General features: G+C 36.5%; 1 protein-coding gene across 1 annotated transcript in view; it reads right to left on the bottom strand.

The window, feature by feature from the left end:
- NMU (neuromedin U) overlaps positions 1–14701 on the bottom strand; it is a 30575-nt gene that overhangs the window by 13940 nt on the left and 1934 nt on the right. Inside the window, exons 2-3 of the mRNA XM_017540346.2 lie at positions 10763–10821; positions 6367–6414 (exon numbers count right to left, since the gene is read on the bottom strand). Of these exons, the coding sequence (XP_017395835.1) occupies positions 6367–6414; positions 10763–10821 (107 nt within the window). The remainder of the gene's footprint in view (positions 1–6366; positions 6415–10762; positions 10822–14701) is intronic.

The raw sequence follows: 14701 nt of genomic DNA, 5'->3' as shown, positions 1-14701 counted from the left end.
AAAAAAAAAAAAAAAAAAAAAAAAAAAAAAAAAAAAAAAAAAAAAAAAAAAAAAAAAAAAAAAAAAAAGACATAGGAAAAGAATCATTCAGGACCTCCAATAGTCTCTCCCTTTGAACAACAGCACATGCTTGACATGGTTGGTTGTAGTTAGAGACGCAGGTGGAGTCAACAGTTTTTCTGTGCACCCTTCCCAGCATCAGAGGTCCTGCTTTGTTCTCTTCATTCCATCTGTTTGCTTGTCATGCAAATTCTTGGGATATTTATTAATAATGCCTCATATTTATATAGTGCTTCAATAAATTATAAAACATTTTCATATACAGTCATGTACCACATAATGGCATTTCAGTGAATGATAGAGTGCATATACAATGGTGGTTCCATAAGATAATTATGAAGCTGAAAAACTCCTATCATCTAGTCACATCTTGATGATCCTGACCTGTGTAGGTCTAGGCTAGTATGTATGATTGTGTCTCCGTTTTTAACAACAAAGTTTAAAAAGTAAAAAAAAAAAAATTAATTTCGAAAGCTTGCAGAATGATGATATAAAGAAATGAAATATTTCTGTAGATCTGTTCAATGTGTTTGTGTTTTAAGCCAAGTGCTATTACAAAAGAGTAAAAAAAGCTCTAAAATATTAAAAAGTTGGCCAGGAGCAGTGGCTCATGCCTGTAATCCCAGCACTTTGGGAGGCAGAGGTGGAAGAATTGCTTGAGCCCAGAGGTTTGAGACGAGCTTGGACAACATAGCAAGATCCCATCTCTACATAAAATACAAAAAATTAGTCCCATGTGGTGGTGCATGCCTGTAGACCCAGCTCTTCGGTAGGCTGAAGTGGGAGGATCATCTGAGCCCAGGAGTTCGAGGCTACAGTGAGCTGTGATTATGCCACTGCACTCCACCCTGGATGACAGAGTGAGACCCTGTCTTGAAAAAAATAGTTAAAAAGTTTATAAAAGTAAAAAAGTTACGGTAAGCTAAGGTTAATTTATTATTGAAGAGAGAAAAAAATTTAAATAAATTTAATGTAACCTAAGTTTACAGTGTTTATGAAATCTACAGTAGGCCTTCACATGCAGTCATTACTGACTCACTGACTCACCCAAAGCAACTTCCAGTCTTTCAAGCTCCATTCACGGTGAGTGCCCTATACAGGTGTATCATTTTTTATCTTTTATATTATATATTTACTGTACCTTTTCTACATTTAGATATGTTTAGATACATATCGTATTACAACTACCCACAGTATTCAGTACAGTCATGTGCTATACAGGTTTGTGGCCATATGGATTAGGTGTGTAGTAGGCTGTACATCTAGGTTCCTGTAAGTATATTCTATGATGTTTGCACAATGACAGATCAGCTAAGGACACATTTCTCAGATGTCTCCATTGTTAAGTGATGCATGACTATATGTAATTTACATTCTGTCCTACACAGGACAGGAATTCTTATTCTTATGTTCAGAGGAAGTGAGGTTCTAAGAGACTGTCACTTCCCCCATACCACACATGGCTAGGAGTTGGTAGAGCGTGGCCTGGGCCCTTGGCCTTCTGATCTGATATTCTTGTGCTGCGTTGGTATTGCCTGCTAAGCCTGGAGTTGGGAGTTAGCTATGAGAAAAAGTAGAGTGTGCACACTGATGCATCCTTTCTCACTGGTTATACTTAAGGGCTGGGTACACAGGTCACCCCACAAAAATCTGAAGTAAAATCCCTATGCCTTTTTTTTAACCAGCCTGGGCAAGACAGTGAGACCCCCATCTTAACACACAAAATTTTTTTTTTTGATTAGCTGGGCATAGTGACATGCACCTGTAGTCTCAGCTATTCAGGAGGCTGAGGTGGGAGGATTGCTTGAGTCCAGGAGTTCGTAGCTGTGGTAAGCTATAATTGTACCACTGCATTGTAGCCTGGGTGACAGAGTGAGATCTTATCTCTAAAAACAAAACAAAAAAAAATGCTCCACTTATGGATCATTTCAAAATAGAAAATACAAAACAATAAGAAGAAAATACCCAGTGATGTCATGTGTCAAAAATGTATTTCAACTCAAAGAAGAATAAACACTTATGGTTCATTTCAAAATAGAAAACACAAAACAATGAAGAAAATTGTTGTTGTCATGTGTCAAAAATGTATTTCAACTGAAAGAGGAATAAACACTTATGGCTCATTTCAAAATAGAAAATACAAAACAATAAGAAGAAAATACCTAATGTTTGTCTGTGTCAAAAATGTATTCGACTCAAAGAAGAATAAATACTTATGGCTCATTTCAAAATAGAAAATACAAAACAATAAGAAGAAAATACCCAGTGATGTCATGTGTCAAAAATGCATTTCAGTTCAAAGAAGAATAAATTCACACACATGAGTTGTTTCTCCTTAGGAAATGGTTTCTAAGCTGAATGAGGTTTAGTAAGATTGAACTTTGACTGAAAAGGTTTCAAAGCAAATGTGTTCCCCCAGCTCCTTTTTACAAGAAGCCAATTCTCAACTATTCTTCAAGGATTTAAATATATGAAAGTTTTAATATCTTATTTTTAAATTTATAGACCTTAAAGATAACATTTTTTACTTGGTAAAAATGTTTAAAAGCAATAGTCACATAATCACATAAATAATAATAGTGTATGTGAAAACTGACAATGTTTTAAAATTGTATCAAATTTGGTGGCATATATACACCATGGAACACTATGCAGCCATAAAAAAGAATAAGGTCATGTCCTTTGCAGCAACATGGATGGAGCTGGAGGGTATTATCCTAAGCAAAATAACACAGGAACAGAAAACCAAATATCACATGTCGTCACTTGTAAGTAGAAGCTAAACACTGAGTGCACATGGGCAAAAAGAAGGGAACAATAGATAGCAGGGCCCGACTGAGGGTGGAGAGTGGGAGGATGGTAAGGATGAAAAACTACCAGTCTAGTACTACACTTACTACCTGGGTGATGAAATAATCTGCACACCAAACCTCCAGGACATATTTTACTAACATAACAAACCTGCACATGTACTCCTGAACCTAAAATTAAAAAAAAATCATTTAGGGTCTATGGGCTATATCAAGGGATTTTCATATTATTTTAAGTGCAATAAGAAACTATAGGAAGATTTGGAGCGAAGCAGTGATATGATGTCTTAGTATTTTAAATGACTAAGTGATCTTAAAACCCTAAATTTGGGTACAACAATAGCTATACTTATCACTAATTTTCATTTGTGTACAGACTTACCCACTCATGAATTGAGTTTATTATCAATATTTTGAGAAAACAATGAACATTTTTAGACATTACAGTAATTATAATTTCTAAATTATAGTAATATCCCCATTGAATCACGCCTCCCTGTATCCATTGCCTTTATGTAGTCAGTCCCCGAGCACAGACACTGAGCATGGCCCCCCACGTTGACTCTGTGTCTTGCTTTGGCCAATGGGCATGAGTAAACATGTCATGAGCAGAGGTTTGTAAAGCACTTAGGTATTGGAGCTTGCTCTCCCCACTGCTGGTGGAACCTAGCAACCACGTGAGAAAGCTCAGACTAGCCTATTGGACTGTAAGTAACACTTGGCCCAGTTGCCTCCACCGCCCCTGCTGATCGCCAGCCAGTGACCACCAAGCATATGAAGAAACCCAGCCACAGAAGTAAGCCCATAAAATGATATATTTCCCAAACATCAACAATACAATTTTAAAAAGCTATTCCTAATTTATTAATATTAATCTTGTGAAGGTACCCAAATACAGTTACTATACATAAACCCCATTCCAGAGATGCATCTGTATTAGTTTAGCAGCTATTTCTAGGAAAGGGACTTGTAAATCTACCTCTTTTATATAATTTATTTCACTTGACTTTTGAATAATTCACGATTTTGCAAGTTTCAAAGATTAAAAAATTATAAGATGATATCCAGTTTAAAAGCCCAGTCCACCTAGAACTACCCTTCCACATAACCATTATCATTTATTTTTTATGCATTCTTCCAGAATTTATATTTTTTTATTTGAGAGCTAAATCAGCAAAACCATATTTATATGGTTTTTAAACTAGTGAATGGGGCAAAAAAAGGGATGATATAATGATATTTGTTAAAAGAGAGCAATTTCTACATAGCATGTTTCCTACTGGGTTTTGTTAACTAAGTAATTAAATAAATATTTATTGAGTCTCTTCTCAAGCATGATTCTAGGTGCTGGCTATAAATGTATCCCATATAAGAACATCATCAATATACTATGGTGAAACAAAAGTTAGATTTTAATGGATAGCTTTAATTTCATATGTAACAAAACAATAATTTATTAAGATAATAAATTTATTATAATTTACATTGTAAATGTAAAACTTTCAAATGGTAAATTTACTAAGCAATTCTTGAAGGAGACACAGTACTGAAATCCAGTCAGATATTAGTTTATCTTGATGAGATTTAAATGAGTGCTTTAAAATGTATCTTCTTAGTATTGAAGACCTAAAAGTGATTTTGAGGATGTTCCTGAATTTTTTTTTTTTTTTTTTTTTTGAGACAGAGTCTCACTCTGTTGCCAGGCACCAGGCTGGAGTGCAGTGGCGTGATCTTGGCTCACTGCAACCTCTGCCTCCCAGATTAAAGCAATTCTCCTGCCTCAGCCTCCCAAGTACCTGGGACTACAGGCGCGCGCCACCATGCCCAGCTAATTTTTGTATTTTTTAGTAGAGAGGGGGTTTCACCATGTTGGCCAGGATGGTCTCAATCTCTTGACCTCATGATCCGCCTGCCTCAGCCTCCCAAAGTGCTGGGATTACAGGCGTGAGCCACCGTGCCCGGCCTCCTGAATTTTACATACAAACACATATGTGCTGATTAATATCCATCTCATGTTATTAATATATATCTGCCAATGCTCCTTGAATAATTTGAAATATTGTTCAAAAATATAATCTATTGTGATCCTGGTCTTACTTTACTACCTAATACCTCAAATTTTCAGCAGGTACCTAGGGAATGGGTTGACGCAGGAGAAATACAACACTGTACAAGGCTGCTTCTCCACACCTGCCAGGAAAACATAACTGGAGACTGTGCGACCAACAGCCTGGGCACCTCGGCCAGACTATGTAGGGAGTACGCCGCAGGCCATAGCTGATGACTCTGAAAGCAGCATCATCCAGTAAGGACAATGTAAGAACACACTTATTCTCCACTCCTTATGTGTCCATGCAGAGGAGCTAGATTAACACTCCTGGCCTCTTTCCAAAACCCTCTCTTAATTCTTTTCTATTGGAGGAGGAGGGAGGTGAACTGAGAGGAAGAAATTGGGCATGCTCAGTTCAGCTCTTTCCTCCAGGGAGCCAGTGTTCTTGCTCAGGTCAGCTGTTCTTGTCCGGTCTCTGCCCTGTGGATGAGAATCTGACTGGTGGAAAACTCAGAGTCATTGTCTAAGACTTGCACGCAAGTTTAATTCTGGAGGCACTTATAGCAAACACACTTGATATCAGATCTGAAGCCACAGTCATGAATGGACTTTTCAATTATAATGACGATGCTTTGACCTCCAAAAGTCTGACTCATAAGCTCATCTCTCAATGGGTTTCAAACTCAATTGGGAGACAGGATATTTGTCCCCAAATACAGCAATATTGTAGTATTTTAAAATTTTATTATTATTTAAACTTTTATTTTAGCTTCAGGAGTACATGTGCAGGATTGTCATACAGGTAAACTGTGTCACGGGGTCTGTTGTACAGATTATTTCATCACCTAGGTACTAAGCCTAGTACCCAACAGTTACTTTTTCTGATCCTCTCCCTCCTCCCATCCTCCAGCCTCAAGTAGGCCCTGGTATCTGTTGTTCCCCACTTTGTGTCCATGTGGTCTTATCATTTAGCTCCCACTTATAAGTGAGAACATGCAGTATTTGGTTTTCTGTTTCTGTGTTAGTTTGCTTAAATTTTTATTATCATTATTTGGTAGAGATAGGGTTTTGCTATGTTGCCCAGGCTAGTCTCGAACTCCTAGCCTCAAGCAATCCTCCCACCTCGGCCTCTTAAAGCACTAGGATTACAGGCATGAGCCACTGCATCCTGACAGATAACACATAATTTAATTTTGAGATTAATATTTTAATTTGACATTCCAAAATATCTGTATATTATCTGCAAATCTATTTTATTTAGAGATGAAAGCCCTAGCACGTTACAACACAAGCCCACAGTATTGATTATTACCTGCAGCAAATGTCATAATATCTCACATGTTGACATGTTTTCATGAGCACATAAAGGTTTCAAAGGCAGCAATGGAGAGTTTAAGCGCTACACAAACACCTATATTATTACAAAATACATTCAATTGGAATTACCTGAGGCTGGGAATCAATGGACAGAAAAGATGAACAAGCATCATCTATCTGTAGAAAACAAAAATGTCAGTTACATTCTGGAAATGGATAGAAAATAGCAGAAAGTAGATTTTACAAAGTTATATTACCTCTGGAACATTGACCACAGTTCCACGGCAGTTTAGGACTCTGGATTTGGAAGAGAGGAGCCTCTAAAACTTCATAAGAAAGTCTTGGAAATGAGACTTCCCTCAAGATGTCCCCCTAACCACAGAGTATACGTGTCTAGTGACTGCTGACAGGGATCATCCTAGGGCATGGAGGTGCCTCACATTAATATACTGAAGAAAAACATGTCAGGTACTATTTAGCCTGAGGAATGTGAGAGCTGACTAAAGAATGACCTTGAAATTAACGCAGACTTTTGGTTTTCATATGTTTCTTTATGACACATGAACCTAATGTCACCTAAATTAACATAGTAACAGCATGATAACAGCACACCAGCAAAAGCGTTCATACAACACAGGCAATCCACTAGATCTCTCCCATGAAACCAGTACTGGAAGAATTCTATTTTATAATGAGGGCTTACTGAGCTACAGTTGGCAACTAATTGTTCTCAGCCTTTATCCTAAAAAGAAAACTTGAGAGACTTTAAACGGTAGAATGAGAGATTTATATTAATCATAAAAAACCGTGCTGAGAAGTTAAGCACTAAGCTGGATGTCTGACATTGTTTATGGCATTTATTTCTTTGATGGCCTTTTAAAACGGGACTGGCAAAAAAATGGTACTGATTCTTGTCTCTCTGGAATGATTGAGGTTGAGTCCTATTTATAGCGTTCCATTTCAGAGGCCCGTTTCAGTCCCAGAATTCTTTTTCTCATACCAGGGGGTGGATTATTATACTATTCTGTCATAAATTCTCAAGCTCCTCATTGCTTCCAAGTTGAACATATCCTAAAATATATTATTCTCTAACTTAGAGAATAACAAAGGTCTAAGATATTACAGAAAAGCATAAGCTTATGTCTCCTTCCTTTTTATCCTCACAGAATTTCTCTCCTCCTACAGAGTGAGGGTAGGGGCCATGTCATCGTTAAATTGCCCAGAATAAGTGTTTAACAAAAATCCTTTAATTAAGTCAAATTAAACTCGTGGGGAAAAAAAAGTTAGTTGAGAGGGGAAAGTCAGAAAGATAACCATTTTAAAGCTGCCTTTTGAGAACAATGCTTACTACCTCACCTCCAAATGTCACCTTCTGTGGTTTAGTAGGGTAGAAGGAAGTAGTTCCTCCTGAGTTTTTTATGGTGTGCAGGTACTGAAGACTTTACCCACTCCACGGGAATGCTGTCCACCCACAGACCAGGCTGCCCACTATGTGAGGTGGCCCGTGTTCAAGAACAGAGAACCCTTGAACCTCAGGACATCAATGTCATTTGAATAAAAATATCAGAATTTTTTTTAAAACCCAGTTAGTCAAATTAGGAGAAAACTGCAAAGTTTTCAGTCTTTGTTCTCATTTCTTTGAAGGACACATGAGCACTACTTGCCCACTTTCCATTTGAGTAAGTATTTGTTCATTGGACTCAGCGTGTGACTCTATGCTTTTGAGTGTCACTGGCTGCTTTTGAGAACCCTGTAGAGACCATTGGTAAATCTCATTGAAAATATTTAGGTGTCTATATATGGTTAGAAAGTATGTGTTTCTAGTGTCTGGGTAGCTCTGTAATTACTATTATTTATTTATTTATTTGTTTTTATTTTACTTTAAGTTCTGGGATACATGTGCAGAATGTGCAGGTCTGTTACACAGGTATGTATGTGCCATGGTGGTTTGCTGCACCTGTCAACCCATTATCTAGGTTTTAAGCCCTGCATGCATTAGGTATTTGTCCGAATGCTCTCCCTCTCCTTGTCCCCCACCCCCCGACAGGCCCTGGTGTGTGATGCTCCCCTCCCTCTGTCTATCTGTTCTCATTGTATATATACTACAGTATTTTCAACTGTACTTTTATGTTACTTTTGCCTAGTGAAAAGAAATGTTACTGATTTTTGTATATTGGTATTATATCTAAAAGTCTCCTGAACTCTTGTATTAGTGCTAATAGTTCAAAAGCAAGAAATTTGTTAATGCAATCCATTACAGTTATAGACTAAAAGAGAAAAAAGTATATTGCTTATCTCAATATTGACACAAATAAAGTATTCAAGTTCACATTTTATTTAGGATTAACAAAATTCTTAGCAAGATAGGAAAAGGAGAGAACTTTTTTAACTGGGTGAAGGTTATATATCAAACTTCAAGAGCAAGTTTATACATTATGGAGAAGCTTTAGATACACTGACTGTGTAAGACAGTAAACAGGCCTTGGCCAGTGATATAAGGAAAGAAGAAATTGTTACTTCGGTGTTTATCATATTACCACTGCACCTTTTTTTGGCACAGCATATTTATCTAAGAATTTACCCATTTCATCCAATTTCAAAATTACTATCAGATAGCCATCCATACTTTGTTTTTGTTAACAGCTTTACTGAGATAGAATCCACAAACCATACAATTCGTCCACTTAAAGTGTACATACAACTCAATGGTTTTCAGTGTATTTACAGAGTTGTGCAACCATCCATCACACCATTATCCATATTACTTTAAAAATTTTTTACATCTCTATTTTTCTTGGGTTCTATTCTTTTTCGATCTATACCTTATTTCTTTACCTTCCCCTCTGCCTTTTGAAATCAGTACTGCCAGTGCTTGTTAACTTACTGAATGAACCAATATATGGTTTTGCTAAAACTGTTGCTCTGCTCTCTTTTTAAAATTTATTTCTGCCATTATTATTATTATTATTATTGAGACAGAGTCACACTGTCATCCAGGCTGGAGTGCAGTGGTGCCGTCTTGGCTCACTGCAATCTCTGCCTCCCAGGTTCAAGCGATTCTCTTACCTCAGCCTCCCAAATAGCTGGGATTACAGGCACATGCCACCATACCTGGAAACTTTTTGTAGAGATGGGGTTTCACTATGTTGGCCAGGCTGGTCTCAAACTCCTGACCTCGTAATCCACCTCGACCTCCCAGAGTGCTGGGAATACAGACATGAGCCACTATGCCTGGCCTTATTTTTATTATTTACTTCATTCCTTTTCTTTTAATTTTCCCTGTTCTTTTTCACCTCATTTTCAGCAGAATGCTTAGCTTATCAATGTTTTTAAATTTTCCTCTCCCCTGATAAATATATATGAAGTAAACATTTCTTGCTAGCTACTGTTTTAGCTGTGGCTTATACATTTTGAGTTATGTTTTTATCATTCAGTTCTAAGGATTTCGTAATTTTCTTTTTAGCCCAGGGTTTTTTACCAAAATACTATATATATCCCAAACAGAAGAGACACTTAAGCTATACTTTGTTATTAATTTCTAATTTTATTGCATTGTAACTGGAAAGCATTTAGAAGGCATATTTTTTCTAATTTATGGACCTATCCTTTCTGTCTAACACATTCTGTTTTTCAAATGTTCCAATTGTACACAAGAATGTGTATATTATTTAGTGCAGCAGGTTTTAAACAATATTTTTTTCCTGAAATGGGATCTCACTATGCTGTTCGGACTGGTCTTAAATTCCTGGGCTGAATCAATCCTCCAATTTCAGGCTTCCAAGTAATGAAAAATATTTCTAATAGCTCTAATTTATTAATTGTATGGTTATGTCGTTGTTACAGCTACTTATGAATTAACTGCTTTATCTGTCGGTTTTTGAGAGAGGTGTATTAAAATCTCCAACTATAACTGTTGATTTACCTATTTTTCGCTGAGGGTCTATCAGCTGTTCAATAAATTTTAAGGTTGCATTATTAACGTATATTTATGATGGCTATATTTCCTTATTCTGTTTTTCTTTTATTAGCATATAAGATCCTTATTTGTTTGTTACAATAGTTTGTTCATTTCAATCCTATTTGATTAGATATTTTCTCTTTCAGTTTATATTTGCTTGCTACATCATTTTTCCATCCTTTTATACTTAGTCTTTTTTTGTTTTCTGTTTTAAGTGTGATACTGATAGACAATATATTTCTGGATCTTTTTTTAAAAATCCAATCTTAGAATCTCTGTCTTTTAAGTGTTGTGTTTAAGTGTATTCACATTTATTGTAACTACCCCGTTCTTGTATTACTCTATTATAACCTGTTATTAGGACTTATTTCTGCCTTCTTAACCACTTACTTCATTTTTGTTTCTTTTCCTTTTTCCTTCTCTTGTATTTAACAAAAAGAATTCTGGGTTTTATTATTAGATTGTTGGTAAAATCATAGTTCTCCCAGAGCTCAATTATACATTTTAACATGATAATTTCAGAGAAGGGTAAAGTTTCTACAAACTTGTGTGATGATAGTTCTTTACCTCATTCCACAGCTGTAGTTTTTGTTCAGGCTGTAATCCCTGAGGTAATACTGGAGCACCTAAAAATAAAGTTATAGCCACAGGTTAATTTTATAGCATTTTTTCTAAAATTAATATCCATATACAATTCTCAGATGCTTTCTTCATTTTTCACTGTACATCATCACCCACCTATTTCAACTAAAATATTTCAGCATTTGACTTATTACAAGGAGACATAATTACTAAACAAATTTTAATAACATTACAAAGACATTACTCTCAAGAATGAATTACATGTCTATAAACAAACAGAGACACATCTCATGCTCATGAATCGTAAGAATGAATATTGTGAAAGTGGCCATACTGCCAAAAGCAATCTACAGATTGAATACAATTCCCATCAAAGTACCAACATCATTTTTTACAGAAATAGAAGAAACAATTCTAAAATTCTTAGGAAGCCAAAAAGAGCTCACATAGCCAAAGCAATACTAAGCAAGAAGAATAAATCTGGAGGTATCACATTACTGGACTTCAAATTATACTACAAGGCTATAGTTACCAAGACAGTATGGCACTGGTATAAAAATAGGCATTTAGACCAATGGAAGAGAATAGAGAACAAAGAAATAAAGCCAACTACTAACAACAAGCTGTTCTTCAACAAAGTATACAAAGATGTAAATAGAGAAAGGGCACCCTATTCAATAAATGGTGCTAGGAAAACTGACAAGCCACCTATAGAAGAGTGAAACTGGATCCTTATCTCTCACCTTAAAAATCAACTCAAGATGTATCAAAGACTTAAATAGAAGACCTGAGGCCATAAAAATTCTAGAGGGTTCACTGGAAAAACTCTTTTGGGCACATTGGCTTAGGCAAAGAATTCATGACTAAAACCCCAAAAGCAAATGCAACAAAAAGAAAAATAAATAAATAGGACTTAATTAAACTAAAAAGCTTCTGCACAGCAAAAGAAATAGAGGAGTAAACAAGCAACCCACAGAGTAGAAGAAAATATTTGCAAACTATGCGTCCAACAAAGGACTAGTGTCTAGAATCTATAAGGAACTCAAGCAGATCAGCAAGAAAAAAAAATCCCATCAAAAAGTTGGCAAAGAACATGATCAGACATTTCTCAAAAAAAGATATAGAAACAGCCAACAGGCATATGAAAAAATGCTCAGCATCACTAATCATCAGGGAAATAGAAATTAAAACCACAAGATACCACCTTACTCCTGTAAGAACAGCCATAATTAAAAAGTCAAAAAACAACAGATGTTGACATGGATGTGTAAAAAAAGGAACACTTTTACACTACTGGTGAGAATGTAAACTCGTACAATCACTATGGGAAACAGTATGGAAATTCCTTAAAGAATCAAAAGTGAATCTACCACTTGACCCAGCAATCCTGCTACTGGGTATCCATCCAAAGGAAAAGAAGTCATTATATGAAAAAGACACATGCACACACGTTTATAGCAGCAGCATTTGCAACTGCAAAGATACAAAACCAACCTAAGTGCCTATTGATCAGCAAGTGGATAAAGAAAATGTGGTATATATACACCATGGACTACCTGTCAGCCATAAAAAGGAACCAAGTAATTTCTTTTGCAGTAACTTGGATGGAGCTGGAGGCCATTATTTGAAATGAAGGAATGGAAAAGTAGATACCATATGTCATCACTCATAAGTGGGAGCTAAGCTATGAGGACACAAAACACAGACTGATGTAATAGACTTTGGGGACTCAGAGGTGGGAAGCTAGGAGGGGGTAGGGATAAAAGCCTACATATTGGGTACAGTGTACACTGCTCGGATGATGGGTGAACTCAGAACTCAGAAAATCAGTCTGGCTGATTGCATAGTCTGATAGATTTTTTTCCTAATTCTACCATGTTTTAGGTAACTCTTGCCTTGAGGTTCATACAAATTTTTAGTACTATTTCATTTAAATTCTAATAACAACAATAATGACAGTAATCAACTACATTTTCTGTGGTACTAAGCATTAGAAATAACTTACAGAGGTCATGCAGTCCATAAGAAAGTTGGTTTATTTCAGAACCTGACAGAATCTCCTTTCATGGGACAACTATTTAAAGTGGATAAACAATCTTACACACTTCTCAATTATATATTTCTCACCCTACTACAAACATATATCCCAAAGTCACACTTCTCTGGTGGGTCCTACTCTGAGCCCATTATTTTCAGGAAGGGATAAAGCTGTGCTTCTCAAGTTTCCATATAAAACACCTGCTGATCTCACTAAATGAGATTCTGTTTGACAGAGCATTCCTGTTAAAACAATGCAATTTTATATTCTTATACTTTTGACCATCCCCGACCCCCAGAAAAAGTGGAAGCTTCCACCTCAGCAGCACTCTGTTCAGACACACCATGTCATCAAGACCATTGAGTTTGCTTCTTTCCATTTCCCAAGCTTGCATGGGCCACTTAGAAAGGCCACTATGCCTAACTTAGCCCCAGGCACTCCCATAAAATAGAAAAAGGGTATCTTTGGCCCTTCTAAAAAACATGTAAACACAGCCTCATGGTAAAAAAATAAGAGGAGCCAAAATTTAAAAAATTACATAAATTATAGAAAACCACTAATATCCTATGATTCAACCCAAATGTAAGGGGGAATTATTCTTTCCTTTTTCTACGTGTTAATTAGAGTCAATGTGATTTTCATTCTGGATATGGACTTCATACTATTAAAAAGCAATACTGCACTTACATCACTTTTCATGTTTTCAGAGACAGTGCCTATATCATAAAAACTGTACTGTTTTTGGTAAGTTTCGTTGAGAAATTTCAAGATATTTATACTTCATTACTATCTAGTAAAATGAAATCTTCAGTCTTATATAGTCCACTCTGCTGTAAACTATAACCTGTATATCTGTAAATACATTATGCATAAGAGAAAGAAAGACAGACCTGATTATTCTAAAAATAGCACCAATTTTCTTTTCTCATTGCTAGTATGTACTTCACTGTTGGGTTGGGAAGTGGGAAATTCTTACTGCCAACTAAATGTTAAGAATTATTCTATGAGCAAGAGGCCTGGGCAGGAAAAGACACACCTTAGTCTTGACCATTTGATAACTTACTGTCACAGGGAAAATCAAGTAACAATTCATTGCAGATATCCAAAACATGTTCCTGTTATAGGAAATGTCCTTCCTTATTTTATTAATGTTCCCTGGGTAGTAAATTGTTTCCATCCACTGAATCTATAGCTGACCCTTTATCTTCTCATGGCCATTGTATGCCCTGCTAATTCTTTTTCTTGGCCAAGGATGCTGCATTTAATGACACTTTTATTTTCCTCTGGTGTTGTGCCATTTGTTGTGTTGTTTTAGAGACATCCAGTTGCATCTTGCAGGATGACTGACCATGGTAGAAAATTTCTGGGTGTGGGTTATGTGTATGTCATGTCCCCCTCCGTGCCATCTTTAGGGACCCAGGACTGGGGCAGATCACATGGCTATTCACCCTCTCCCTTTCCTACCACATTTTAAAAGAGATAAAATTAGTTTTTTAGTATTCAGAGCAGATCTGAAAAGGAATGAAGACACAAAAGGGCAATCTAGGGGGCCTCTGGGTAGTAAAGGAAGTATATCAGTTGTTTGCTTGAAAAATATTGGGGATATTTATGAGATGCTTGCTAAGTCAGCAGATGTGCTCTTTTGGAAATAAAAACCAAGACTCATCTTTTTTAGGCACCAGCCGCTGCCTTCTATAGTTACTGTTCAATCACCAACAGTATGGAAGTCCCTAATCCACCCCAAGGCAGTTATCTTCCACTGATGGAAAATTCACTGCAAGCATATAGAAAGCAACATGGCCGGGCGCGGTGGCTCACGCCTGTAATCCCAGCACTTTGGGAGGCCGAGGCGGGTGGATCACGAGGTCAAGAGATCGACACCATCC

This window comes from Cebus imitator, unplaced genomic scaffold (genome assembly GCF_001604975.1).
Source record: "Cebus imitator isolate Cc_AM_T3 unplaced genomic scaffold, Cebus_imitator-1.0 Scaffold124, whole genome shotgun sequence".
NCBI classification, from domain to species: domain Eukaryota; kingdom Metazoa; phylum Chordata; class Mammalia; order Primates; family Cebidae; genus Cebus; species Cebus imitator.
The sequence above is the reverse complement of the archived record's forward strand: the minus strand, read 5'-3'. Positions and strand labels throughout refer to the sequence as shown.